The sequence below is a fragment of the Epinephelus lanceolatus genome, chromosome 16 (genome assembly GCF_041903045.1).
Source record: "Epinephelus lanceolatus isolate andai-2023 chromosome 16, ASM4190304v1, whole genome shotgun sequence".
NCBI lineage: Eukaryota > Metazoa > Chordata > Actinopteri > Perciformes > Serranidae > Epinephelus > Epinephelus lanceolatus.
The window spans coordinates 22185484-22212073 of NC_135749.1; the positions used below are offsets into that span (position 1 = coordinate 22185484).

The window sequence follows — 26590 nt, forward strand, 5'->3', positions numbered from 1 at the left end:
AAAAATGTCATTATCATTTTTAACAAATGGTGAAATTGAGCTTGGTATGCATAAAGTAAGATGATTAGGCTTCCTATTTGTTTTTGCAGAAGTGTAGCATATCTCCTCTAGATGTGATATTCACATTCTTCTGGAGTGATGAAGTGAAGGATGAAGTATTCCTTTGAGTGGAGAAAATTCTCCGTACATGTTAATGCAGCAGGAATATTAATACAAAACCATACATAATAGTAAAACACTGTAAGGGAACATTCTGATGCACAATGGCTACTTTCAGTTTTCATACTGTAAATGCATTTTGCTGAGAATACTTACATACCTTTACTGAAGTAAGTTTTTGAATACAGGATTTTTACTTTTGCTCAATTGAAAGATCGGAATACTTCACTGTTAGATGCAAAGATCATGCATTTAAAATTTCACTTGAGTAAAAAGGTAAATGTATACTTAAAGCACCAAAGGTAAAAGCAGCATACTGTTTTTGCAGAACAGCCCATCTCAGAATAATGTACACATATTGTTGGAATGTGACTATTGATGCATTAATGTGTTCACCACATAAATATTGCATCTGGTAAATTTCAGTGTATTTGTTCATGCTCACTCAAGGATACAAGAAACAACCAATAGCTTTTCAAAACTGACTTTTAAAAAAAAAAAAAAAAGTAAATCTAATGCTAGATGGTGTTAACAGGTTGTGTTAAAATAAACCTGTTCAGAAAGTTGTATTGTACATTTTAAACCATGAGATTCTGAGGTAAATATTTGATAGTGCATTAATAAAAACCCACAAATGGCTTCCGCAAGACATGTTGGTCATTTATTTCAGTGACAATGGATACTAAAAGTTTGCCAAGCCAAATAAAGAAGATGTAGTCATGACATTGAACACTTGTAACAGAAACCCTGAAGTTAACCACATTAGGTCTCATCTTACACCAAAACATTCCAGTCTACTTCAGTGACTTCTAATGACGTGGTTTCACTTTGAATTGGCAGACTCTGGATCATAGAAACCACTTCAGGGTAATTCTGTACCAAACAGAAACTTTTCATGGGTACTGTTTGTACCAAGGTGCAGGTAAATGTTAACCCCTTGATTACCACAAACAAGAGAAACTGCAATTTACTGAACACTGTCAAGAGGAATGATGGTCAGCACTTGTGTCAACTTACAAGTTGGAGATCAAGCTAGAAATTTTGGCTTAGTCATGGACTCTAACATGGATTTCAACAGTGGCAATAAAGTCAGCCAACTATCATCCAATATATCAGTGATTGAAAGGACTGTCTCAGCAGGATTTGGGGGAAAGGGGAAAAAAAAAAAAAAAAAAAAAAAGTGCATTCACCTTCCACAGACTAGACTACAGCAAATGTCTCTACTGGCGAGGTCTCCCTAAACCCAGCTCTGCAGCTGATCAAGAACACTGCTGCTGAACTCCTCACTCCAACTTGCCTTGGAGGATGTAGTAGGTGTTGACTATTGCATAATACAGTTTGTCCTCTTTGGCTAGTTGCCAAGTCTCTACTCAAACCTCAATAACACTGAAGATCACCCTGTGGTTGTACCTTTCAAAGTAAAGACTTGCAGGTACCACAGAAAGAAAGTAGTTTCAAGTGTAGCGCCATCCTGAGGTCAGTAAAGTCACAAATCAGATGACTGACCCAGTTATTCCAAGACACTGATTTGTCCCTCAAAATGGATGGTCATGCTACTTTGGGGACAGAGTTAAGCACTTTTGTATATCCACTACTAAATTAAATTTTGCCACAACATTACCAAAGTAGTAACATTTTAGCACACGGAGCTGATTTTGATAGCATGCAAAGACTTTGTTTAATTTACACCAGATGTAAGCCACATTTATCCAGCAAAAAGGACACTCATGTTGTTCTAAAATGTTCTGTTTATTTTCAGTTTAATAACATGTTTTCTTGCCATCTCCAAATCCTTATGGTGCCTAGAATTAGAAAGGATTTGATTAGATATTTAAAAGCTGGTTACACACTTGCAAATTTTAGAGACTCACCTTTCCATCAAAGCAACGTTCAGGACAAGCCTTTTCTGTTGGCCTACAAACTTCTGCGGAGCACATGAAATAGATCTGCAGGGGGAAAGAAACCCACAAATAAAAAAAAAAAAAAAAAAAAAAAATTAAATTCTCAGCTTTACAAAGTTCAGCTAAGACTTTAGTAGCAATTATTCTTAAGCAACAAGTCGCCACATTGTGGTGACAGGGCTCATTTTGTTAGTGTTCAGTCAAGTCTGTAATTGTTGTGTACAGCACACCTTTAAACCCACAACGGCTTCCTGAATAGTTTGACTCACCTCTTCATTAAGGTACTTGTTCGTCTTTTGTTCCATGAACTGGAAGGCACTAACTGAGAAGCGCCTGTGGTGGCGATTTTTTGGATTGCCAGCAATTTTAAGGATGGACACATCCTTATCGTAAGGATTGGCACACCTACAGACACACAGCAGTTAAGGCTAGGGCAAAGCCATGTTTTAGTCGTATACACACAGAGGGATCAGAGTCACTTACCCTTCATAAATGAGCACCAGAGCATTATTTGCAGAGCGAGGGTAAGCTAAACAGTAGTTGACGAGAATGACTGCATCTGGTTTTGGAGATTTCAGGCGCAGTTCGAGATACACTGGCTTGCCAAGGAGCAGTCCCAAGGGCTGAGATGTTTTTGGCAAGTAGCTGGAATACGTCTGATCTGTTGAGATCACACAAAAATGTTAGTTTCAGAGCTGTGTGCGCTTTCACTCCAGACATGTTTATCAAAGATTGTCCCTGCATTTGTTGGAAAAATAGTGTATAACTCACCTGTGGCAATTCTCAGCTGAACACCATATAAGCCATTGGAGAGGACTGAGTCTGGCACGACGGAACCCGGGTTCTTGACCATATAGCCAACACTGGCCATAGGGCTCCCTGATTGGCCATAGCGACATTCAACCTGAATCCTTTATTTAAAACAAAAAAAAAAAAAAAAAAAAAAAAGTGGTCAGGTTAAGCTTGGCACTACATGCATGTACAGAGAGCTTACAGCAGGATTAATACTCAGTTACTTGATCATTTTGACTTTGTTGTAGAACAGAGTGAAAATGTACAACCACAAACCTGAGTGGATTGCTTCTTGTAATGATGCCATATTTGAGGTTAAGGGCTTTAACGACACTCTGCACTTCAACCATGTAGATCTTCACCCCTTTAACTTCCTGTCAAAAGTTGACATTTCCTCAGTTGTTAGGCTCAGGTCTGCCAGGCTACACAGCATGTATGATGTACTGCCTGAAGCAGTTTCCATAACTGACAGCATGTTTAGAGTAACATGTAAAATTTCTTAAGTGTTTAAGATTTAGTGGTGTCTAGCAGTGACGATTACAGATTGCAACCAGCTGAACTCTCCTGGTTAGAATTCCTTCAGTGTTCTTTCAGGTTTTTACTGGGAGGCAAATTATCAGTCTAATCATAAACTGCTGTAAGACACAATCATGTCAGAATCATACAGAAACGTGTGCTTGTCAGGGGATACTTTGCTGTATATACACATTTCAGAGGGTGTTCATTTACAATATCGACGTTTTAGACCCCAGGCTTTAGGAGGAAATGCATATGGAAGATTGCAAGTGAATTTCAACTAAATTAGAGTTGAAACCCATGTTGCATTCAAATCAGAATGACACAACTTCAAGGTGCTATGCAAGCATGTGATCAGAAATCTAGATGCATCTCAGTCCATCCACTTGTGACATAACATTTGCTTTAATAGCAGGTCAGGCTCAGAGTCTCATGAATGGCCACGTCAAATAAAAACCACCCATCTACGCAGCTAAAAATAAAAAGCAAACTTAAGGTTGCAGCTTTAGTTGTACACCATCTGTCTTTCTAAACAAGTGGTAGCAATCAGTATCAAGTTAACAAGTCTTAGATCACTTGATCAGGCAATGCATTATTATCTTGCACTAGATTAAGACTTTTAAACTAACAAGTGGAAAGTGCATTGTACAAGTCAAACAAAGGGGATAACTTACATAATAACGAGCTCCACATTCGGTAACTTTGAACTTAAAGATGGCAACCTTGTCATTAACAATGACTGGTTTACACTCTGGATGCCCAGGAATAACGAGCTTGGTGGGGTCCACAGGGGGGGACGCCAAGCTGGAGCGAATGGCAAACACAAAGTGCTGATCTCCAGTGCACTCTAAGGGAGACAGAAAAGTCAGATGTAGCCAGAAGTTAAAGATCACTTAATACATCTCCCAAAACAGGAGCCTTACCATCCATTGGGTAGTAGCAGGAATTAGAAGCCATACAGCATCCCAAGTTCTGACATTCTGAGGGAGATATTCCTGAATAACCACACATCACCCGCTCCGCTGACGAGATGGCACAATCTGAAATGAGAGGCATTGTAAACTGTTTGCAATTCAACACATGTAGTAAATCATTTAGCCATCCCAAAAGTGATGCATTGAATACCATGCAATTTCAGCTTATTTGCTGTATGCACTCACTTGGAGGGTTTGGAGGGGTTGGTTTGCACTTTGGGGATTTAGGTTGGCCACTGGAGCGAGGGAAGAGGCCAGAGTCAAACTTGGGACTTTCACAAGATGCGGTAGCAACTTGTGTCTGACCGAACTCATTGGCAAACAACAACTGCACGCTGTAGCCGTCAGTCTGTAATAATTTCAAAGTTGAGCTTTTGGTTAAGATGAGCTTAACACAAGGAAAAAAGAAAGTTACCATATCCATGTTTAGATTTTTAAAAAAGACAGTACAGAGCCAAGGCAATTACTTTTCAGTAACCTACATGTTTCACATTGCATCCAGTGAAGGGTACAGTCAAGGTGTTCTGGAAAAAGTTCACTTCATAACCACAAGACTCTTGAGCATCCACGACAGACAGCAGTTCCTTTGAGCCTGGAGAGGGAAAATATAAATCCCTGCAAGTTAATATGCATTCAACAAAATTTCAAATAGGCAGACAAGCCCCAGTACATACCCAAAACTTTAACGTCACTCAGTGAGCCTGTCCGCACAGTAATCTGGAAGCCAACTTCACTGCAGACCACATCTAACCCAGAGGAACTAGGACAGGTGCTGCCGCTCCAACTCCTTGGAGGGGCATATACAAATTCCACCGGGAAATCATCACTACTGCCGTCCCAGTGTCTTGAAGGGGTGTCATCAAATTCCAACTGGAATCCATGGTCATGGTCAGCAAAAGGGTTGGCATTTTCACTGGTGGAGGCACCTTCAACTTCAGGAAATGCATCCTCAGGATCTGTATCTTCATTGTCAAAGTCACTGCTGTCATCTGGAGGAGACAGTGGTAGTTACCACAGATTGCTAGTCAAAACAGCTTCACCCAGTTTGTAAGAAAAATCTAAATTGACAGCCAATTGCAAATACAGCCCAACAAGTCAATGTCTGACTCAGGTACAAATTAATGACTAAAGAGCCAAGTTTGAATCAGTTTGTTTCCCCCTGCCAAAAGAAAAAAGTTGGGTAAGTTATACTAACCATTTTCTTTTGATGGTTTTATCCAGCCAGAGACATACAATCTTTAAATTTCATGGGTGGGGCATTTAGGGATGTATTTTTGTAGAATATGTGTAAGAAAAAAAACATTAAAGTCTCTTAAACTTATGTTAACCATAGACCTAGGTCCAAGGCTCTAACCAAAAACTGATTGACTTCAGGATGAGGCAACCAGGAGCACAAAAATACCAGTTCATCTCCAGGTTTTGGGCAAGGAAAATATATTTTCAGAAAAGCCTTGGTTTAAAGGACTCATTCCTGGACACCATTATAGGATAACAGTAAATGTTGTAAAGAGTCAAGTGAGTAAATGAGTCAACCATCCAATACCTGCTGTAAGTCAGCTAGCATTAGCCATTATTAGCAAATATTACTGGTCACACCACACCATGTGGTCATAGCAGCCAAACCTCATGTGCATTTTAGTTTAGAAATGTATTTCTCCCCCCTTAACAACTCAACTTTAAACTTGTGACAAAAGTAATTTTCCCCATCAAAGTTACATTTTGTCAAACTTTCAAAATTTAAAAAAAAAAAAAAAAAAGGGCGCAGACATATCAAGTCAGGTGAATTGGTTGTCTTACTAAACAGACAACAGGTTCATGTGAATGAAAACATTTATAAAAAAACAGACAAACTGAAAGTCCGTGAACCCACCTTCAGCCACTGTTAGTGAGAGTATCACTGCTAGTCACTCACCTGTCATTGTAATGGTCGATGTGACGCCTTCTGGTTCACTCCACGGCTCCGACGGGTGTGGCTGTTCATTATTATCATTATTATCATCATCATCAATCACCTCCCACCCCTGTCCCCCTACTGAAACCGGCAGCAGAGTCCCAGTCAGCACCACCAGCACCAGCAGCTCAACCCTGACCCCAACCATGGCTCCAAGTGATGCCCTCCTGCAGCTACTGAGCCCCGGATACAGGAGCAGCCTCCCGCGGTGCTTTAACTAGTGGTGTGACGTTAATTGATCGCACCTGACGGCTGGTAACTGGTACGTGCTACTTGTTAAAGTCTCACCTGCCTGAGTGAAAACTGTTAATTAGGTGTAAAAGACAGGCCCTTGCAAATAGAGAGGCCCTAATACTAGTTTAAGTCCTGCATTATATTTGAAGGACAAAAAGTAAAAGGACTAAAGTCTTATTTTTATCCATGATAATAACTTAAAATTTATTTGTTGATAGCTAATATTTTGTATTGTTAACCTAAAATCTTAATGTGTAATGAATTGTCAAATAAATGTAGCTAGGCAAAAAGTATATTTCTCTGATATGTAGTAAAGCAGAAGTCAAACGAGACTAAATTTACTTAAGTTACATTCCACCCCTGGTATGTGCAAATATATTTAAGGACACTTTTTTGAACACTTGTAACAGAAAAATTCTGACATTTACCTGGATTTTAATAAATAAAAAACTTTATTTACTGCAGTTTTTTCCATCAACTTGGCGAAAAATATTAAAATACAGTAATCACAACATACCACCACCAACTCTCAATCTCCAAAAGTCAAATTAGCACTTCAGTGACCCAGTGTAAAAAACATTATACATGTTTTATAGCTTGGGAGCACTGCTTTTCTGTTGTTTAATATTACATTTTACAGATGTACCTAATATTCTAGTATGTCAGTGCACTGTATATCGGATCTCATTAACATGTTAAATTGTTGTCACCAACTCTGTAGCTCAATTTTATATCCAGACATACACAACATATATCTGCATTTCTCAGAGGGCTACTGAATTTTTGTGTTAGTTATAACAATATTCCCCAGTGACAGATAACTCAGTGTGGCAAAAAGACTTTATTGCATATATTTAAAGTACACAAACACCCCACAGGTCAAATAAACAGACTATTTAATAGTCTTCATTATTTAAAACAAAAAATTCTCTTTCTTTAAGTCGTATTCTCTCGAGCCAATAAAAAACAAAACCAACAAATCAGAAGACCTGGATGTTCAGACAAAGAGAAAATCACTTGTAGGCATTGGCTTTATGTTTGGGCAAGAAGTTGAAATTCTTTGGTACAGGTCCAAGCAGCATTTCACTGGAAACAGGAGGAGAAGTAAGAAATTATAATCCGTAAATACATCAATTTAAAAGTTAACAGCAGTGTAGCTTGATTTTGAATGGAGTTTCTTAATGTTTTATAAATGTCTTTACCTAATCCTGACCCAGTCCCCAACATGTTGGCTGGCCATCAGTGACTCCAGATAGTTCCTGCCCATGTAGTATGGAGGTCTCTCGTTGATTTTCTGTGGCACTCGCTCCAACAGGCCCACTGGAATGTATCTGAGAGACAGAGATGGTACATACTGAGTGGATATTCAGGATCAAATAGCAAGTTATGAATACTGCCTGATAGTCGAAGAAATGCAACACACTTAGGAGCATGCTGTTGCCCACCTGCACATGAAGGAGAGCCACTCCAGCATGAAGGTGCGGGTCTTCTCCACACCTCGGGTGTCGGAGCCCCAGTGCTCCAGACCGAAGTTAGTGAAATCCCTGAGGATGTCCAGTCGCTCGCTGGACGAGATGTCCCAGTGTTTGCTCTCCTTTATTTCAGTGAAGATCCAGGGCTTTATGAGGGCACCCCTGAGGAACATGCAAACTCAAGTTCAAGTTCACCACAAAGATGACTGGGCTCTGTAATGTTTCCTCTGGTCAGGATTCTGTGTGGATTTACTATCCTCATAGTGACTGTGAAGGTAAGAAAGCACAATGACTTTACTCATTGCAGTAGGTAATACACTGAATGTGGACAAGTGCCTCAAACAAGCCCACTTCAAAACACCTGAACTATTCTTTGATAACTTTGTCGTCTTGATGTCTTTAGGGCTACAGTTTGACAATTCGGTGTATACATTAGTCTATACTGTGTGTGTGATCATATAAGTAGCACCAACCTTGCAATCATAATACCAGAAACTCCGGTCTCTTTCGCCCTCATGGCATCTTCATAAGACAAAATGTCTCCATTACCTGAAACAATAAACACAGGTCAATACAGTTTGTCTCATCACCAACAATTAATGCCTCTTCTGTAGCACGTCCATCATTTTACAACCTTGAGATCGCTAAATTGTATATAGAGTTATTTTTCACCAAAGAGGTGGTTGTTTTTCTAGTATTTCCCTCTTTACTAACACTACATGTTCTTATCTCAACTGTGTGCAGCTGCAATCTTTACAAATCAACATACCAAAAAGTGGGACGGGACTGGCCAGCTTGGAGCAGGTGGTGATGTAATCCCAGTCAGCTAACTTAGTGTAGCGCTGCTCCCTGGATCGGCCATGCAACTGTAAGAAAACAGCAGCATCAGTGGTATGTAATCACACTTAAAATCTGACTCGTATAAAAATAATAGAAGACCACGAAAATATTACACATGACATAATAAGGGGCTTGGAAAAACAACTTACAGATTGTCAATATGATAAGGACACATATTAAAGTCAAACAAATGCAACACATCACCTCAGATCAATTAAGAAGTGTTCTCACATCACATTTTCTCTGATTTTACTCTAATTTCTTGAGTGCATTTACTAAATAAAACAGGAGTGTGCCAACAGATATGGGGGTTTATAGCTACATGAATGAAAGGTATCAAAAGGTGTCCAGCCCACATGGTCTTACAAGACTCCATTTAATATGAGACTCCAGCTGATTTCCATAGTTTCAATATATTTCTAGATTTATGCTGCAACCGTTTTAAAAGGTATGGATTGTTGGTTACTGTTTGCAAACATACTTGCCAGTGAAACTGAACATAGAAGTGACTACGTGATTTCTCATTTGTCGGGAGCTACGTGTTTATGTATTTCTTCATCACTGCAGCAAAGACAGTTTCTGACACATTAGATTGGTTTATATTTATGTGTAATTTTTTAGACTGTTTTTGAACTGCTTACAGATAGTTTCTATACACGAGTACACTGTTTACTGACCTTACTGTTGCTTCTCTGATTAGTGTTCTGCTCTCTACCATGTGTCATTTACAGCATCCTGTATGGGATTTGCAAACTTTGCTTCGTTGTTCTTGTTTTATGAAGTTTAAATGAAGTTGAAATTTTTCAGTGCTGTGTCTCTTGCATGGTCTGGCTACCTTTTCACAAAGCCCCGACCTCACCTGAGCACTGTGGGGGTACACGCTGATAAGCGTTTCAAACACAAAAAATAAAAAGGAGGCAAGAAATACAGGCAGAGGGCAGAGTCTCTGCAGAAAAATACAGCGCCACGCACTAAGTGATGCTTGAGAGGGACTACTTTGTTATGGGTATATTGTTTGTTCTATTTTTTAGAACAATCCTGCATAGTTTATCATAGTTACTCTGTAAACAGGCTTCAGGCACCTTGAATTCAAGTTATTGTTACTATTATTATTTTAATCTGATTTTTAACACACCTTTTCATGCTGCCCACAGCCTCCTTAACATTTGCAGCAAGTGTTCACATGTATCTCTGATGCTTTTGCAAGACTTACTGTGATCAGAGAGACACCCCAGTTCTTCATCTCTGGGATGAGTTTGTGCGCTATGTTGCTCTTCTCCTGAACACCAGTGCGGATCTTGACTGTTAATGGGACATCAAGGACCTTCAGGAAGAAAATAGACTGTTTTCTAATTCATCCTTTAACTTTGGGTGGGAAAAAAATCCCCTGATTTGACAATTAAAAACCAATTCAGTTTAACTGCTACGTAAAATTTAATGATGACACGCGGCAGCATTTTCTCCTCAAAGCCAGAATTCACCAAGACACCCCATGCAGATTTTTTAATTTTATTTAAATAAATAAAAAAAAAAAACTTACATAATTCATTCCCTTGATTATCTGTTCAAACTTTCTGGTTCGTGTCATCAAGCCGCAGCCTCCGCCCTGACAAGGGAAAGCCAACAAAGACCATCAGTCAGTGAGTGTCATATTGTTTAATAGTTCCAGCCAAATACCAGTGTCTGCTTTATACACAGGGAGACAGACAGGTTTGGTAAAACTCATTTTAAAAAAGTAGTATGTATAAAAATAATACAGTTGACACTACAGGGGTGGAAAACAAATGAGTGAAAACCACAGTGGAACTTTTATTTAATCTGGATGGCACTACTTTGTTTGATAGAGGGTTTACCTTCTTGTAGACAAGGTCAATGGGGCATCCAGAGTTGATGTCCACAAAGTCAACATCCGTGTTGTTGTTGATGAGCTCTGCACACCTCGTCATGGTATCGGGAAAGCAGCCCTCCACCTGGAAACACAAGCTAGATTTCAGAACTGAGGTCATCTTCACTCCCACACAGAGCCCCAAGCCATGTTTATAACAACATGAACAGAGTAATTCAACTTCTCTGATGGGTTCAGAAGAATCTCAATAATCTAAGATGACATCACCTGGACACCAAACACATCTTCACTTTCGTGCCGTTTCAGGAGGGCCCACTCTGACTGCTGGCCCTGCAGCAGGTTTGTGCACATGGCCATCTCCCCACAGGTGATGTCTGCTCCGAAGCGCTTGCACACACGACGGAAAGGCAGATTTCCGCACTATAAAGAAAGGGAAAGAATCATTAAAAGGGGGCTTTTTTGCTCATTTTCAGGTTCATACTTGTATTTGGGGTTTCTGCTAGAACATGTTTATATGCTTTTATGGTCAAAATACACTTTATTTTTCTCCATCTGTCTGTACTTGAACACCTGTATTCAGCCTCTGTCTGAAACGCTCCATTTACTGCCTGTCTTTTTAAGCTCCCTTTCCAAAAAAAAGCCAAAGTCTGCTCTGAGTGGTCAACATTTTTCAGTCTTCCATATCTGCACTCTTGGCTTCTCTGCACCATCACTGCAGCTCTTATATTATCGATTCCGATTTTGTAAAAAGCAATAGACCATATAAAGTAAGCACAACAGGTCCCCTTTAAGTTTTGCCAAACCTTATTTTATGGGCCAGCTTCTGATTTAATTTAATTTCTATATTAACCTTAGAATATAATTCAGTCTGGTTGTACTTACAGTTGTTAGGGGAGCGAGGTAGAGCTTGTCTTGAAAGTCCACCTTGTACACAGAAACAAAATTGCATGTCGTTAGCAATAGAGATTTAATTTGTTCAAACACTCTCATGTAATATTTATTTAACCTGAAAATGGATCACATCATATTCCTTGTGTGTTTAAAATAAGTCAACAAACTCCTTTAAGAGAATATGGTTTTGGAGGAAAAACGGTTGGCTGAGATTTACCTGTTTCTTTTCACATGGGCGCAACTTGATGACATCTACATCCGTCAGTGGGCCAACAGTCTTCACTAAAGGCTGTTTATCTGGGCTGGCCTGCAGTTTATCGAAAAGCAAACATGTAAAAAGATCTGTAAAATACCAAGCACCTCAACATATGTACACCGTTGTAAGAGGAAGTGGTCTGAGTAGATGTTTATACCTGTGTTTCAGCTTCAGTAGACACACACTGCTCCCCTCCTGTTGGATCTGCAGATACTTCAGCTGCACGAGTATCACCTGTGAGTTTTAAAAAGACTGAAATTATAATACCAAATTCAAATCCCCACCTCTTCAACTCGTGTTACTTGTCTTACCATTCCCTTGATGTTCTCTTTTGTCTTTGTTGTTTGAAAGTGTTTTGAGGTACTCTGCTGACTTCTTGAAGGCCACTGAACGCTTCCTCAGGCGATTCTGGAGGTCTTTGCTCAAGCTGTTCTTCACTGTGATCCTACCCTCGTTGGCCTTAACGAGATCTGCGTTCTCCATAGTTTTGAAGTCAGCTGTAGTGTGCGCCTTGGCGAAGCGGCAGGAGAGACCATAAGCACATTTTCCAAATGTGTCGTAGAGGTAGCAGCTTTCCCCGATGTCAGCGGGCTTGGTTGCAAAGTACTCGGCTATGTCATGATGAAAGTGGCATTTGTCTCCAAAGGGGCACTCCCTGTTGTCCTGCATGGATAGAAAAAGACACGACAATAAGTATCAGATAAGTACTGTATGAGATATTAGTGAATGGCTGGTTAAATGTTCATACCTGAATGACTGAGAGACACAGTCGTTTCTCATCATACGCAGTAGGCTTTGTGTGTGGCCTGGACTTATTCTGTCCCCGAACACGTTTACCGTCTGGTCTGCCGCCCTTATTCCTCTCCTCAGGGTCTAGTTTGAGCTTTTTGGCCTCAGGTTCCTCAACAGGCGTCTCATTTGTCTCCTCATCCTTTTGATTTTCACTGGCCTTGTCTTTTTTTGAGCTCTGCCACTCGGAGTCTACAAACTCGTGAAATTTTTCTTTGGTGGTTAGAAATCTGTAAATATAAGAAGTAGTAATGTGGAAGATGTAACAACCTGGCATTCAACACAACACTTAAGTACATACAGTATGTGATGATCACTGTGTGAAATGGTGCTATAGCAGTGCCTTACAAGATCATCTGTTACAATTTATGTGTAATTTATATGTAATTTGACACAACAACTTACTTCTGCAAAGCTGTTACTATTTTAACTGCTGTGCTAATAAGATGTGAGACTGGTGAGTTAAGACCTCAGGCATTAATTGGGTTTACACACATTTGCTTGCTGCTCTACGTCCACATGCAGGACTGCCCATAAGGGGGGAGAAAGAGGAAAGCTGTCTGGGGCACAGCCACTTAGGGAGGCCCACGGAGGCCTAAATATTAAACAAAAATAAACACTGCATTATTGTTGCTTTAGTCAAGTGTAGCCTGTTTCATAATGAAAACCCATCTCTATCCACCACATGACCTGAGAAATTTAAAGATCCAAACTAGCAGAGAGAGAGCACGCGCATGCGTTGACGTAAGTGAAGCAGATTAGGGGATCACCCATTCACTGGACCTTTACATGGGCCCAGCCATTTCTGTGGGCGGGCCTAACCACATGAATACTGATTTAAAGGTCCAGTGTGTAGGAGTTATGGGGATATGTTGTCAGGAATGGAATATAAAATAATAAGTATGTTTTCTTTTGTCTATAATCATCTGAAACTAGAAATCATTGTGGGGTTTTTTACCCTTGAATGAGCCATTTATATCTACATACAGAGCAGGTCTTCATCCACAGAGATCACAATGTTGCATTGCCATGTTTCTACAGTAGCCCAGAATGGACAAACCAAAGACTGCCTCTAGAGAGAGACATTCAAGTTTTCGGGGTAGCTACCTCAATCAACAGCCCCTCTGCCATGAGCAGTGCCAAAAAACATTCAGTGAAACTGCTTTAGTCTGTGCGTTTACGTGTTTAAAATCACCGGTAAGAGACCTCTGCACATAATTCGGTTCCCAGTAAAAACCTCCTGACTGTCTAGAGCTTAAGTTATAAGACAAAAGAGATGCACATGCATTAGCAGGCGCTGAGCTAGCGGCCCCTGGTCCATTTGTTTTAGAGAGAAAAATAATTCTGCAGGTAATTCTGCTCCTGGTATAACCTCCTAAACAATGAACACTGAAGGAGTTGTAACTGACAGAAGTTTCAGCTGGTTGCAATCTACAATCCTCACCACTAGATGCCACTAAATCCCCCTAAATCTTACACACTGGACCTTTAATGGTACAATTTCAAGAGAGGCTACTGATGCAGACCAGCCAGTCCTTGTAAAACTGGAGCAAAATCTTAGTCACTATTCTGTGCATGAAGTCAAGTGCATTCACTATAGCTGCTACGTCTTTTGCTGGCAGTGTAGTTCTGTTAGCTCCATCAGACAAAAGAAATGCAGTGTTAAATGATTATGTGGGAGACAGCACCCTCAAGCATGGGTCCACCCTACTCTGCTACAGGTTGGGAGCCAGTTGCTGCCCAAACTGAAAGGCCACCAATGAAGAGTTATAGTGAACTGTCATGGTGAAGAGGGAGCTGCCGGGCGAGATATGATGCAGAGTATTGATCTATGGCACAACTTCAACTGCTTCCAAGATGCAGGGAGAAAAGAAAAGGTCTTCCAAAGTTGTTCTTTATACTAGGAGTGTTGTTGGACTTTTGACCTCCTCAGACATGACATGATGCTCAGCGTTTTGGTAGCTTTATGTTTACTGGTACATCATGTCTGTATCTAGATTCTTCCATCAAACAAACAAACACTGTGACCAACACTTGAGAATGTTTGCAGTGCTTTCCAACATTTTTTCTCGTTTATTCCACAGACGCTTGGTTACTTACTGTGGTTTGAGGGCAGCTTCACCCTTCACAGCTACATCAGTCTTCTTTTCAACGGTTTCCTCCGCCGCGTTTTCCATCACACCTTCACAGACTTTCTCCAGTGCTTACTCCTGAAACATGTCGATACATCAGCTGGTCGTTTTTAATCTAACTAAAGAAATGCTTAACACGGGAGCCAACGCCACTCCACTTTTCTTCCCTAAAGGTTGCCTGAATTATTTGACTGAATCAAATTAGCCGAGTTACTTACCCGCTTCCTCTATGGTTGCCAAAATAAGCAGCTATTGTGGCATGCTTTGCTTCAAGTGACTGTAGGCTACCTAACCCTGCTAACAAGCTAACAGCTAACGTAAAGGTTGACGCAACTAGCCACCACCTACCTCACGTATTTAACGCTAATTCATAACTATTAAAACATGAAATTAAATGCTAAACGAATGACGCTGCAGATAACTTGTATTATACTCTCGTACCCTGAAATGCACAGCAACGGTCCAAAGGCATGAGGAGACCGTTGTGCGTCAGTTTGGTGATGTCCGTGGTGTAGTGGTAGGCGAACATTGGTTCCGCATATTACAGTACGTCTCCCCCGTTACTCATATTTACACTATTATTTCAATTTAATGGGGCGCTGTAGCCGAGGGATGGAAAATAATCACATTAGCCCTATAAACTGAGGATACATGACATGTTTCAGGTTTAAAATTGCACCAAGAATTACCTCATATCAGTTACCACATATTTATGAGAACATAAAAACAACTGGAATGAGGATTGAAACACATAATCAGATGTAACGCTTTTATTTCAAGATTGCATCTCCACCAAAATTCCAAGAGCAGCTCTCCAAGATTTAACTTACACAACTTTAAACAGGGAAAAATAGTCTCTGCAAACGTACTGTGAGTAACACAAGTTCAAGTACGAGATATTAGAGCTGAGGTAATTACTAATTAATTGATTAGTCAAACTTTAGCAGCAACAGCGTTGATAAATGAATCATTGCTCAAGCAAAAATGCCAAAAATTCCCCTAGTCCAGCTTCTCATTTGTTAGAATTTGCTGCTTTTGTTGACTTATGAGATAGTAAGTTTCATAACATTTTGTTTTTGGATTACTGGTTGGACAAAACAAGTCATTTGAAGATGGACCCTGGGGAACAGGAAATTGTGATTGTTGAAATAACTGTTTGTTGTAGCCCCACCAGACATATTGACATCCAAGAAGTCAGAAATCATATTCTAGTTACTACATGAACAAAACATAATAACCATGAAGCCAGGTTCGAGAAAAGCAGCACCCAACATTATGTAACATCATAATACAGACAGCCGCATTCATACATCAGGTGAGGCCAAAAGTTTTTCAATCTTTGCAACAAACCGCTTTCGGCTAGTGTCCAGGATGTTGATGCCGCTCTTCTGGAAGTCATATCCAACTCTCTTCAGCTCCACTAGTCGCCCTAAAATGTTCTGTGTACTGTAATCTAAAACCTTTGGCTTTTCCACTATCTGCTTCATTGTTACTCCTCCATTCAGGAGACAGTCCAGTTTAGAGCTCAGTGTGTCTGGCCCAATGAACAGAACCATTGGATAGTTGATAATCAGGTTTTTTATATCAGCTTTCCGACAGCCAAGTGAAACCATCCTCTGCTGGAGAGTGTTAAAATTCTTCTTCAGGTACTTACAGGAAAGGTCCAGTATTTCTGCCCCAGGGCCTTGAAGAAGAGCAAGCAGTTCTGAATCACTCAGATTAAGAGAATCTCTCAGGATATCAATGTTTGTCTTGACTCTTTTAGTGCTTCGGATAAGAATGTAAAGGTTTCTGGATATTACAGCTTTAGCAAACTGCTCTGGATTCTCCCCACCAAGTTCGGCACAGATGTCTTCCAGAAGCTCCACCATCTGCTTGTTGAGCTCTAAACTATTGGAGAATGTCCGTGGTGCTGTGGTCAGCAGCCGATGGAGGTCTTTGGTGTTTAGTCCCAGTGAGGTCAGATAAGCTATGTTTTTCTTCAAGTTCTCATTATCACTGGTCCGGAAGAAAGACTCGGGTGAACGATTTAGAATGCTCACGATTTCTTCATCAGTGTTGAAGATGTTTTTCCACAGCTTCCAGCGCTGTTCCAAGTGATTAATTGAGCGGGTGATAGCACGGGGATAACGGGATATGATGTCAGCGATTACTTTGCCACTGGCCCCTTTGCTTTTCAGAAACTGAGCGAGACCTTGCTCATTAGTGGTGACTTTACGGAACACTCCAGGCTGACGCTGATGTGCCTTCTTCACATCAACTCCCAGGAGATTCAGGTTCTGAAGGAGAGATTTATTCTCAGAGTTCTCAGGTGGCTCTGGTTCATTTGTACTTGTAGTAGTGCTGTAAAGACTCCTGGGAAAGGAGACTGATGCCAACTGTACTGGAAGGAGCCGAAAGCGGCACTGCAATATCACTGATCGATGGAGGCTGAGGAGAGCCCACACTCCAGGCACTGCTGCCATCTTCAATGAGGAGGGTAACATCACTGCCAGTTTAAGTAGACCTAAAAGGAGGAAAATAAACACATTCAGCTGAATATTGATGTAGTCAAAGAGGCAAAACTCAAGTCATAGCTACTGGTCATAGCAGTGCTCACCTGCATAATGTTTTTAATAGCTAACTGACAGATAATAGTGAGGTCTATCTTTGATTTACACTAGCTATAATTTAATGTTGCTGTGGTGTAATTAGTACTCACACTCTCACACAGCAAGTATCATCAGTACATTGAGCTTAAAGTATCAAAAATTTAAGTACTGAAAATGCAGATTGGCCCCTGTCACAGTGTTGATGCACAAACATGTCTGCAGCATTTCAATGTTGTGACTGGTTTATGGCCATTAAGGCTAGTTTTACCTACCAACAACACCATATTTACATACATACATCATATTTCATTTGTTGATCAGATTTTGTATGTAAAGTTAAATTCAAAATCTGCAGGATAACTCGTGATAATAACTCATAATAAAGTGTAATTTTTCCATGTGAATTTAGTCTGTCCAACCATCATCTCTGAGTTTACGTTAAGTGTGAGACATTACACCTGACGCAGGGACACGTAATACTTTTATTTACAAGCTAACATGTATATGACCATTAATAAAAGTTATTTATTACATACAACACGACTGACATCTACGTGAAATCTGTCGGTGACGTAGGTCTCAGATAAGTTTATCGCTAACGTTACTTGTCAACGGTTGAGAAACTGTATTCGCCTCCATATAACTGAAGGTAAAATGCCGGGTGTTGTGTCGAAGTATGTTTCCCCATCGATATGCATTTCCCTCTACCGAAACCTTACCCAAACCCTTAGCGCTACCCCTAACCACGCGCTACACATTAACTGAAGAGAAACATTATTCGACAAGGGAACACATGTCGATACAACACCGGCAAACCAAACTGCTTCAGCGTTTATCCTGTGAAATTAAACACCAATTTATCAATACCACAGCCCTTAGTATTCTTCTAGAAATGAAATAAAACACATACTTTCATACATTTGGTTTCTCTCGGCCACCAGCACGCTACTGAGACGATAGACGGTCCTCTTCCCCAAATCAAAGCGGAAACGTTAAACTTCAGAAACTCTCGCGAGATTTGTTGTATGAGGGGAAAATAGTGCCATCTAGCGTTTGGGAGTTAAAATGAATTCTCTGCTCAGTTTAAACCACTAGATGGAAGCAAATTACGCAGTGTCTTTTACCTGTCAAAGGATCCACTCATATTTTAAAGTAACCATAAATTAAAGATATGATCACACATTATTCGAAAGAAGACTTTTCACACTGGTAACAATAATATAATTTCCATTAAGCAAGTACTGTGAGGAGTACAGCCCAGTAATGGTGGCAGGGCCATAAGCAGGATTTTATATTTTATGATGATTTTATTATGTCCCTTATTTTATTAAGTTAATTAAGTTTTCAAAAACATTTTCTGTACTTTCTATCTGCACAATTTATGGTATAAATGTTCAATGTGATCTCATAACAGTGCCCAAAATGAAAAAAAAAAATTCATCTTAAACACTTGAGTCAGCTTTCTAAATCCACCATTCATCATTTGTGAACTCCTCCTAAGGTCGTTAAAACTCACAGGAACAATGTAAAAGACATTGCCCCTGTGTTCTCAGTGGAGACGACCCTGAGTATTTGTATTACTGTTATGCACAGACTGTACACGCTAAGTAAGTATTCAGTCTCTTACAAAGCCATGCAAAGAGAGCAGTGTGATTTTCCATTCCATTCACAGCTATGTTATGATTTCTGGCAAGCTCAGTGTTTTCAGTATAATCATAAAAATAAATTGTGGAGTAGAATATTTAATGAAAGATATAGGCATTAATACTTAATGGGCACCAGACATACAGTTGACGCTCTTGTATACCCCTGAGGTACAAGAGAGCGTTTGCCATGTGTGGTGGCTCACAGCTCAGCACTGAAATGCCCACTGACCCATTGCCTCTCTTTACTGATGAGTCCCACCACTTATGAATATTTTAATGCAGCTCAGTGATATCTTCATTATGCAAATTAGTTTTCATCCTGCCACTGTGAGACTGGAGTGAGCGTGGTGTTTTAGCCAAAAGTGTTTCCTCCATGACATGGTCTCCATTTTTATTATTTTTTTTCTCAGTCATTAACAGGGCACAGTGTATTATTCATTACAACACACACAGTTCCACTTGTACCCAGCACTTGTCCCTGTATTTGCATATTGATGTGATAGCGAGTAACCCTCATGGCCTGTGATTATTCCTATTCCAGCCTTCTTTCAGTGCTAAGAAAAGTTATGAGGCAAATGGAAGACACAAGAAGGAAGGCTTAATTTCATCCCACACTCAGTTCATACTTGTTATATATGTTGCACATTATAGCGGCCTACTGGTGCCTGCATGGCCACAACTGACACTCAGCTGCTAGTTTATTATGTACACCCAACCACATTGCAGTCTGATACTGCTAGTTAATTTGTTTTTATTGGCATGTCATGTCAAAATGGCATGACACTTGAGCAATGCAATGCAAAAGAAATAGAATACTGCAGGGCTGCATCTAAGGGCATAGGTTTAGTTTCAACTCATAGGGGGACCCATGAAACCAGGGGTTCAAGGGTCCAATGCCAGAAAAATTTGAGCATCAAACACTTAATCTCCTGCATTCTGGGGAGTTTTATGTACCAATTTCTGCCTTTTCTGCATTAGTTTATGGTGTAATTTTCTTTAGTGTGACTGTTTATACCTCTTTTCTTTGTGAAAAGTATTTAAGATGGATGCTGATTCAGTTTGATACAGTTCAGTGTTTCTTTTATTTACTCACTACATCTATGGTGTCTTTATTCTGATTAGACTGGATTATTTTTGGTAAAATGTTCATAATAATAATAATAATAATAATAATAATAATAATGGCTGAGTGTCTCTCCCTAACATCAGCCATGTTCTCTTAAAAAGTAGGGGTATTGTATTGTTATCTTCCCATTCATCTTTGCTCAGCTAATTCCATTTTAATTTCAGTGTGCCTATTTTTTCCTTCCCTCTGAACCTCTTGGCAGTGTTAAGTGAATTGCTGTGTTTCTTCATGCATGATTGTGCCTGCTGTTGTGTTTTTAATATTAAATGGAATTCTGTCCTGATCCATTTGTTGTGGTCTACTTGGTAAAGTTGCTTGGGTAACTGCTGACACAGTACCCCTTCAGTGAATCAATAATTTAGAAACTGCAGAAACTTTCAAACGCCGGTTTGTGGTCTTGTAGACGCTGTTGCACACACAGCAAGTGTTAACAGGTAGGACCACATAGGTAAGAATGTCCAAAAGACGATGGGTGGAATTCAAAATCTGCCAGACCATCAGCTGCTCAGCTCCCGTCAGCCGAAGACACAGAGCGTCCTCTCCTGCTGCTGCTGGTAGGTTTTAAATATTTCTAACAGGCAGGAGAAACTTTGACATTCTGATAACTTATGTGAAACCTGCAGGTTTTCTATGAAAAACTAATATATTCTGAATCATTTTGACTGTGGTCTACAAGATTAATTTAAGGATGTTTTAACATTAACCTTTGTTTAGTTCCCACCAGGACTAAAGCTCAACTTTTGGACAAAACTTGCACTGACAAAAATATACATACATTACACAGCTGCATATTTGTTTGGACTCAAGATCTTAAATTTGTCTGTTTTTAGTTGGGATTTGAATCACCAGAGGCCTAATGATGATGATGGATGTTTTACAATAAACTGAGTGTTGCGATAACGATATATTGCGAATTATAACCTTTCTTCAATTGCAAATTATGTCAAAAAAGGAAAACTTTGTCAAAATCGTTTTTAATCTAGTACAATTAAGTTTTCAATGTTCACACTTCAGTCATTTTTATTGCAGCAAAATGCATCTAGTTGACTGAAAAGCAACTGAGCTAGCCAAAAGATTTATTTGTATTTGCAATAATAATAATCAATATATTTTTTTAAAAAATCAACACTTAGGATTTGCGTATTGATTCAATATTGTCATATAAAATATTGCAATACTTTGCTATATCAATTTTTTCCCCTACCCCTATGTTTTGGGGGGAAAAGGGGCACTAGCTTCATCAGTATCTCTCCACCAGAATAATAAACCTTGCAACGTGGAAATAGACAGACAATTTAATCACACAAAGAAAATGACAAATATAATAGTAAATATATAGATAAAGAAATAAATAAGTTCAACAATCTGTTAATTTTCCAAATATTTTTGGGTGGTTAAACAGTCCTGCAGGGGGGAAACAGGAATCAAACAAAGGAAAACAAGCTCAGCATTATGAAAATCATGTCCACAGACCTGAACATCACTCGATCCAGACCTCTGAGTTGCAACTCATGCAGAAGAATGAATGAATGAAAGGACAGTTCAGACAGTCAGGATATTTTATCACTTCTGTAGTGCATATGCTGAATGTCTGCAGAACAGATGCTGTTCTATAACAAATTATATTGATGTATTTGTTAGACTTAAAATAGATTTCACATGAAGTATGTCCATAAGTTAAATACTGGACATCGTGTCCTTTATCTCCTCCATCCGTCCTCGAAACTGATGCCAGTCTCTCATGTTACCTGCTGTCCCATTCAGCCAAGGAAGCTCAAATGTTTCCTTTTCAAATGAGTAGGCTGTATGTCACTGTTGTCTAAGATGTGCTTAGAATAGCCCAATCAAGTGCTGTGCTGTAAAATGTGAGTTGGTGGCCAAAGTCTTTATTAGGAAAAAAAAACACCGCTTTGAGATGAAAATATCTGGTGTTAAAAAAGAAACCTCTCAACTGGGACAGCTCTGGCAACCTTTCCTTGCGTTACCATAGAAACTGAGCAGACGTTTTAAGCAGGATTCAGACTGAATTTTAAACAGTGGAATTTATGACAATGTGCATATCATCAGATATGTTTATTATATCATCAATGATTATCACCAAATAAGGTGCATTAACGCATTTAAGGATTCTGTTGTGTCTGTAGTGGCTCTACAAATTCAGATTTTCCTGCAAACCTCAGAGATCATGGGAGACGAAAGTAAATACATACATTTACTTCAAGTTGGTATCTATACTTGAATAACATGTTGAGGTACATGTAGGCCTACCTCTATTTGACTCCACTTTATACTCCAGAGAGATATATTGTTTTATGCTGTGAATTACTTATTTATCCACTACATATTTGTCAGCTACAGTTACTTTATAAGTTGAGATTTTACATACAAAATCATGTGCTGTTCTCTATTGGTTTGTTGTAAACAGTAGCTATATCAAGTGGTTAAATTAACCTCTCCCTGACTACATTAATATGCAGCTTATATGTTGATGCATCAGTAACAGGCCTAGTATTCCAGTTATATGTGTCAAATATAAGGTGAAGCAGGTCATTTTGGACATTTTTGGCAAAACCACCTACGACTCTAAAGACTACCTTAAGTGCTACTTTTAGAGCTTGTTATATATCTCTGCTATACTTCTATAAAGAAAATATGTTGCCAGTTGAATTACTTCAAACCCATAAAGAACCAATACCTCACACTGATGACATGTTCAGGTAAAATTGGACAGTCATGTTTGTTTTTCAGTGGTTAAATCTATTCATCTATCAGTTCAGCTATTCTTTTTCTACATCGTCAGTCCCAGCCAGCATTTGTATGTGGGGCCCATAGTAAATGTGATGAAAAATGGACCCTGGCCAATAGCCCACAAGTGGGTTTACCCAAGTGCGTATGAGCCCATAATGGTCATTTTTTCTAGGGCCACTAGGGTAAACCCATCCATGTGGGCAACTGGCCAATATAAGGCCAATTTTTTCACCCATTTACTACCCCCATGGGCCCTACATACAATATTAGGTGCCATATTGTTTACAATGAAAGTGTGTGGGTGCTTGCACGTGTGTAGCTAATTCTGGATCTTTGTGGCTGACATGGACTCACTGCATCATCTTTAATATTTTTAAGAGACAAAAATACAAAAAAAAACATATTTATGTTGCCTGATATTACAGTGTGGCACTAAAATGGAGCAAGTCATGAATTTATGGCGCCTGGTAGCCTAAAATATGCTGGTTTCACTTCAGTTAAATGCCCCATTTTATTTTAATTTTGTCTCAATTTACCTGAATGTATTAAGTACTCATTCAAAACCATTTTCCACAAGTAAATTGTGAAAACATTTTGATCACAAGTCAAACATATAATAGAATGCAACATCCCACAACCAGTTTTGTTGTTATATGCACAACATATATGCTTTAGCTGCAGTGCTCTTATCATGAAAATGAAAAAAAAAATCAACATGCCACTGGCTTACATTGGAAGATCTGGGACCTGTGTTTTATTGTATCTTTGCTCTGCCCATACTACTTTATCTCAGGCCCGTTGAACTGATTGTTCAATGTAAAGCACATTTGTTGCAGCAGTGCAATAACATGTGATGATTGGCTGCTAATAAAGAGCGATCCCAAGGTGCAAAACCTTATTCGTCCCATTTTACCTGATGTCTCAATGACCTGCTTCACCCTAACACTCTGAACACTGATACATACTTTTACTTTTGATACTTTAAGTACACTGTGTTGGTAATATCTACGTACTTTTACTTGAGTAAAAAAATAAATGCAGGGCTTTTGCTTGTAATCGAGTACTTTCATGTTTTATTATTACTACTTTTACATAGGTAAAATCTCTAATGATCTCTCCTACCACTGTTCAAAACTGTAGTGCTAAGTGGTAAAGATTGTTATTTAAAGTATTTACGACATTTGTGACAGCTCGTGAAGGCAACACTAGCGGAATGCCAGGGGGCGTGGCCACAAAGGCACCTACACGACGTCATCATAGTTGGGTCTCATGTTTACGTGGAAAACATGGCGGCGGACTACCAACAAGGAGACAGCAGCTAGTAACTGCGACTGGCAGCGCGCCGGGAGCTCAACGACAGATATATTTAACCGTTAGTTTTTAGATTTGTCTCGCTGATATTTCGCATGAAGCAGTTTCCCTCTTGTTTCAGCCACAGGGACCGCGGTGATGGAAGACGAGGAGAGGCAAAAGAAGCTGGAGGCCGGCAAAGCAAAGGTAGGATTCTCAGTTTTTGGTATTAGCATAACTCACTAACACTGCTGTCTCTGCTGTAAAGCAGTACCGTAATGTTGTGGTCAACTTATTTTCTCACGGCCGAGTCTGTCAGCTGTTTTTCGGTCCCCCCTCCCCTTCTTATCCCCCCTCAGCTGTCAGTCCCAGAAAACATGCGCCCTGCTCCCACAGCCGGGGTGTTAGCATAGCCACTGCTAGCCCCAGACTCCTTTGTCATGCTGCATGTCAAACCCCACTATGTTTATTTTTACTCTATGAAACTAGCGTGTAAAAAGTGTCCACGCATTGCTTACTTAATCACCCGAGAGTTAAGCCGTCACATCGTTATCAAAGGCTTATAAACGCCACCTGAAGTGAGGCTGACAGGCTGGTGTAACAGGATTTACAGGACATATCCCCACTAGCTAGAGCAAACACTGCCCCACATGCCAAACGTGTGTGCTAAATTGGCTTTATCAATCACCAGCATCAACATCTAGGTCAGGACAACCCCCCACCCGTCCAGCAACTGATGTAAAACAATGTTGCTCTAACAAGAAAATGCTGCATTTAATTTTGCCCTGTAGACCTGGATTGATGCCCATGCCATCTTCTATACTTAAAGCACAAAATTTGCATTTTACATTATAAATTGCAATGATGTAAATGATAAACTGCCCTGAATGAGCTATGCTGACTCACTGCTCGTAGCTTTGACTGGTGAGGTCCTGCATGACCTTGCAGCAGCTCTGGCATTGATAATTGTATGTCCAAACATTCTGGATGTGAACTCTGTAAAAGTTAGGGAGATCTTAATGAGATGTAATGGTCTGAACGGGCATAAAATGGATAATGTAGGCTAGGTATCATATGTAAATAACGTGGCTAATTGGAGCATATGTGCAACACAGAGGGGAATTAAACACAAAAAATGTTGTCTATGAGTGCAACTATTTAGTGATAGGCTCAACCTTGATGGTCTCATCTCAGCACAACAGTCACAAATAGTTTTTCATCACTATCATTCACACGTCACTCACTATTATTGCAGTTTTTGTCCAGCTGTGATTCTCTATAAACCCCGTACATTTACAAAAAGTTAGCATTAAGAATAAGAATGATTTCTGTTGGGCAGACTTGAAACAGTGCAACACTCTGAGTGCTTTCCACGCTCGCTCTGCAGAGAAACATCTACGCTATTTGGTGTCTCTTTCGGTTACACGTTTCACACTGCAGCTGGTGATCTGGCTTTTAGGTTATCACAGCGGGAGAGACCACGAGAAAGACCATCTCCGTGGTTATGGCTTTGGCATTTTTTCGGTTTATAAAAGGCCTCTCTGTGCTGCAGGAGGGGGTTGCTGTTTTTCTTTCCACACAGTACCATGTCACCATGCCCTCACATGCAGGGGAGAAACTTCACAAGATATTTCACTGAATAACACATTTATAATAGTAAGCACTGCAGTGAGGATATCTAGGACATTTTTTATTTGTTCTAATAGCCTCCCAAAGTCAGACTGGATTTTGCAAGCTTAAATTGAGTCCAAGCTGAGTTGTGTCAGAGTCAATCAGCAAAGTATGGGGAGCGCTCAGATGATGACATGACCTAGTGTTTGTCTAGACCTCCAAACCTTAAGGGAAACATTTTTGATAGGTGTTTTAGATATAAAGTAAATACATAGTTTGCACCTGTGTGGCTGCCTCAGATATATTTTGGAAGTATGACATTATCAGGACAGCCGCTGTGATTTGCCAATTTGAAAATCAGAAGCAAGGACAACTGATAGTGACTTCATAACGCGTTTCTTGAATCAGGTAGCATGTCTGAGTGAAAGGAGAACTGTCGTTTCTCTATTGTACAGACTGCTGGGAATGATGTCCATCCCGAGCAAGTGCCTATTGAGTCATATCAGACAATGAGTAGAAGTGTTAATTGTGGGCTGGTGTTGCCAGGCTATTGTTCCAAGCCATTAGCGGCAGATGCATTGTTGCTTTCACTTTTAGCTGTGTGGCACCATATTGATAAGTGCATTACCGGCATAATGGAGTTACTCGTGCAAGACTTGAAGCTCAGTTCTCCAATTACATGGCAGAGAGGGCTTGAGTGAGACATCACGGTGATAATCTCAAGATGGTGGAAAGATCTTTGTGTAATGGCAAAGAAACTCCCAGACTCAGATATGGTATCTTTTACAGTCACCAGTGGGGAAGTCTGTGGCTTTATCTCGTATC

The 26590-nt window shown here is 39.8% G+C and overlaps 4 protein-coding genes across 11 annotated transcripts in view; 1 reads left to right on the plus strand and 3 right to left on the minus strand.

The window, feature by feature from the left end:
* Positions 1-1889: 1889 nt before the first annotated feature.
* Positions 1890-6504, minus strand: LOC117264000 (zona pellucida sperm-binding protein 4-like). The gene is made up of 12 exons (XM_033637779.2): positions 6255-6504; positions 5017-5331; positions 4825-4934; positions 4529-4691; positions 4292-4408; positions 4043-4215; positions 3129-3226; positions 2832-2971; positions 2544-2721; positions 2330-2465; positions 2031-2105; positions 1890-1961 (listed from the first exon to the last, which is right to left on the minus strand). The coding sequence occupies exons 1-12, from the start codon at positions 6439-6441 to the stop codon at positions 1953-1955; spliced, it is 1701 nt and encodes a 566-aa protein (XP_033493670.1). The 5' UTR covers positions 6442-6504; the 3' UTR covers positions 1890-1952.
* A 452-nt stretch (positions 6505-6956) lies between these two features.
* Positions 6957-15250, minus strand: dus3l (dihydrouridine synthase 3-like (S. cerevisiae)). Of its 2 annotated transcripts, none has more exons than XM_033636396.2 (16): positions 14972-15250; positions 14722-14831; positions 12581-12851; positions 12144-12495; positions 11990-12051; positions 11794-11883; positions 11568-11609; positions 10953-11105; positions 10693-10809; positions 10380-10445; positions 10053-10163; positions 8769-8865; positions 8473-8548; positions 7973-8161; positions 7730-7858; positions 6957-7613 (listed from the first exon to the last, which is right to left on the minus strand). In XM_033636396.2, exons 2-16 carry the CDS (start codon positions 14796-14798, stop codon positions 7541-7543), a joined length of 1905 nt encoding a protein of 634 aa, XP_033492287.1. In that variant the 5' UTR covers positions 14799-14831; positions 14972-15250; the 3' UTR covers positions 6957-7540. The 2 variants fall into 2 exon arrangements, with proteins under 2 accessions (XP_033492287.1, XP_033492286.1); XM_033636395.2 differs by having other exon boundaries at positions 11990-12066.
* A 258-nt stretch (positions 15251-15508) lies between these two features.
* On the minus strand, positions 15509-18365 carry mterf1 (mitochondrial transcription termination factor 1). 2 transcript variants are annotated; one of them, XM_033636539.2, is made up of 2 exons: positions 18255-18365; positions 15509-17259 (listed from the first exon to the last, which is right to left on the minus strand). In XM_033636539.2, the coding sequence occupies exons 1-2, from the start codon at positions 18262-18264 to the stop codon at positions 16058-16060; spliced, it is 1212 nt and encodes a 403-aa protein (XP_033492430.1). In that variant the 5' UTR covers positions 18265-18365; the 3' UTR covers positions 15509-16057. The 2 variants fall into 2 exon arrangements, with proteins under 2 accessions (XP_033492430.1, XP_033492431.1); XM_033636540.2 differs by having other exon boundaries at positions 18263-18322.
* Positions 18366-24139: 5774 nt separating this feature from the next.
* Positions 24140-26590, plus strand: part of akap9 (A kinase (PRKA) anchor protein 9) — an 87304-nt gene continuing 84853 nt past the window's right edge. For all 6 annotated transcript variants that reach the window (XM_033637536.2, XM_033637538.2, XM_033637537.2 and 3 more), the window contains exon 1: positions 24140-24361. In XM_033637536.2, the coding sequence (XP_033493427.2) occupies positions 24314-24361 (48 nt within the window). In that variant the 5' untranslated portion in view covers positions 24140-24313. The remainder of the gene's footprint in view (positions 24362-26590) is intronic.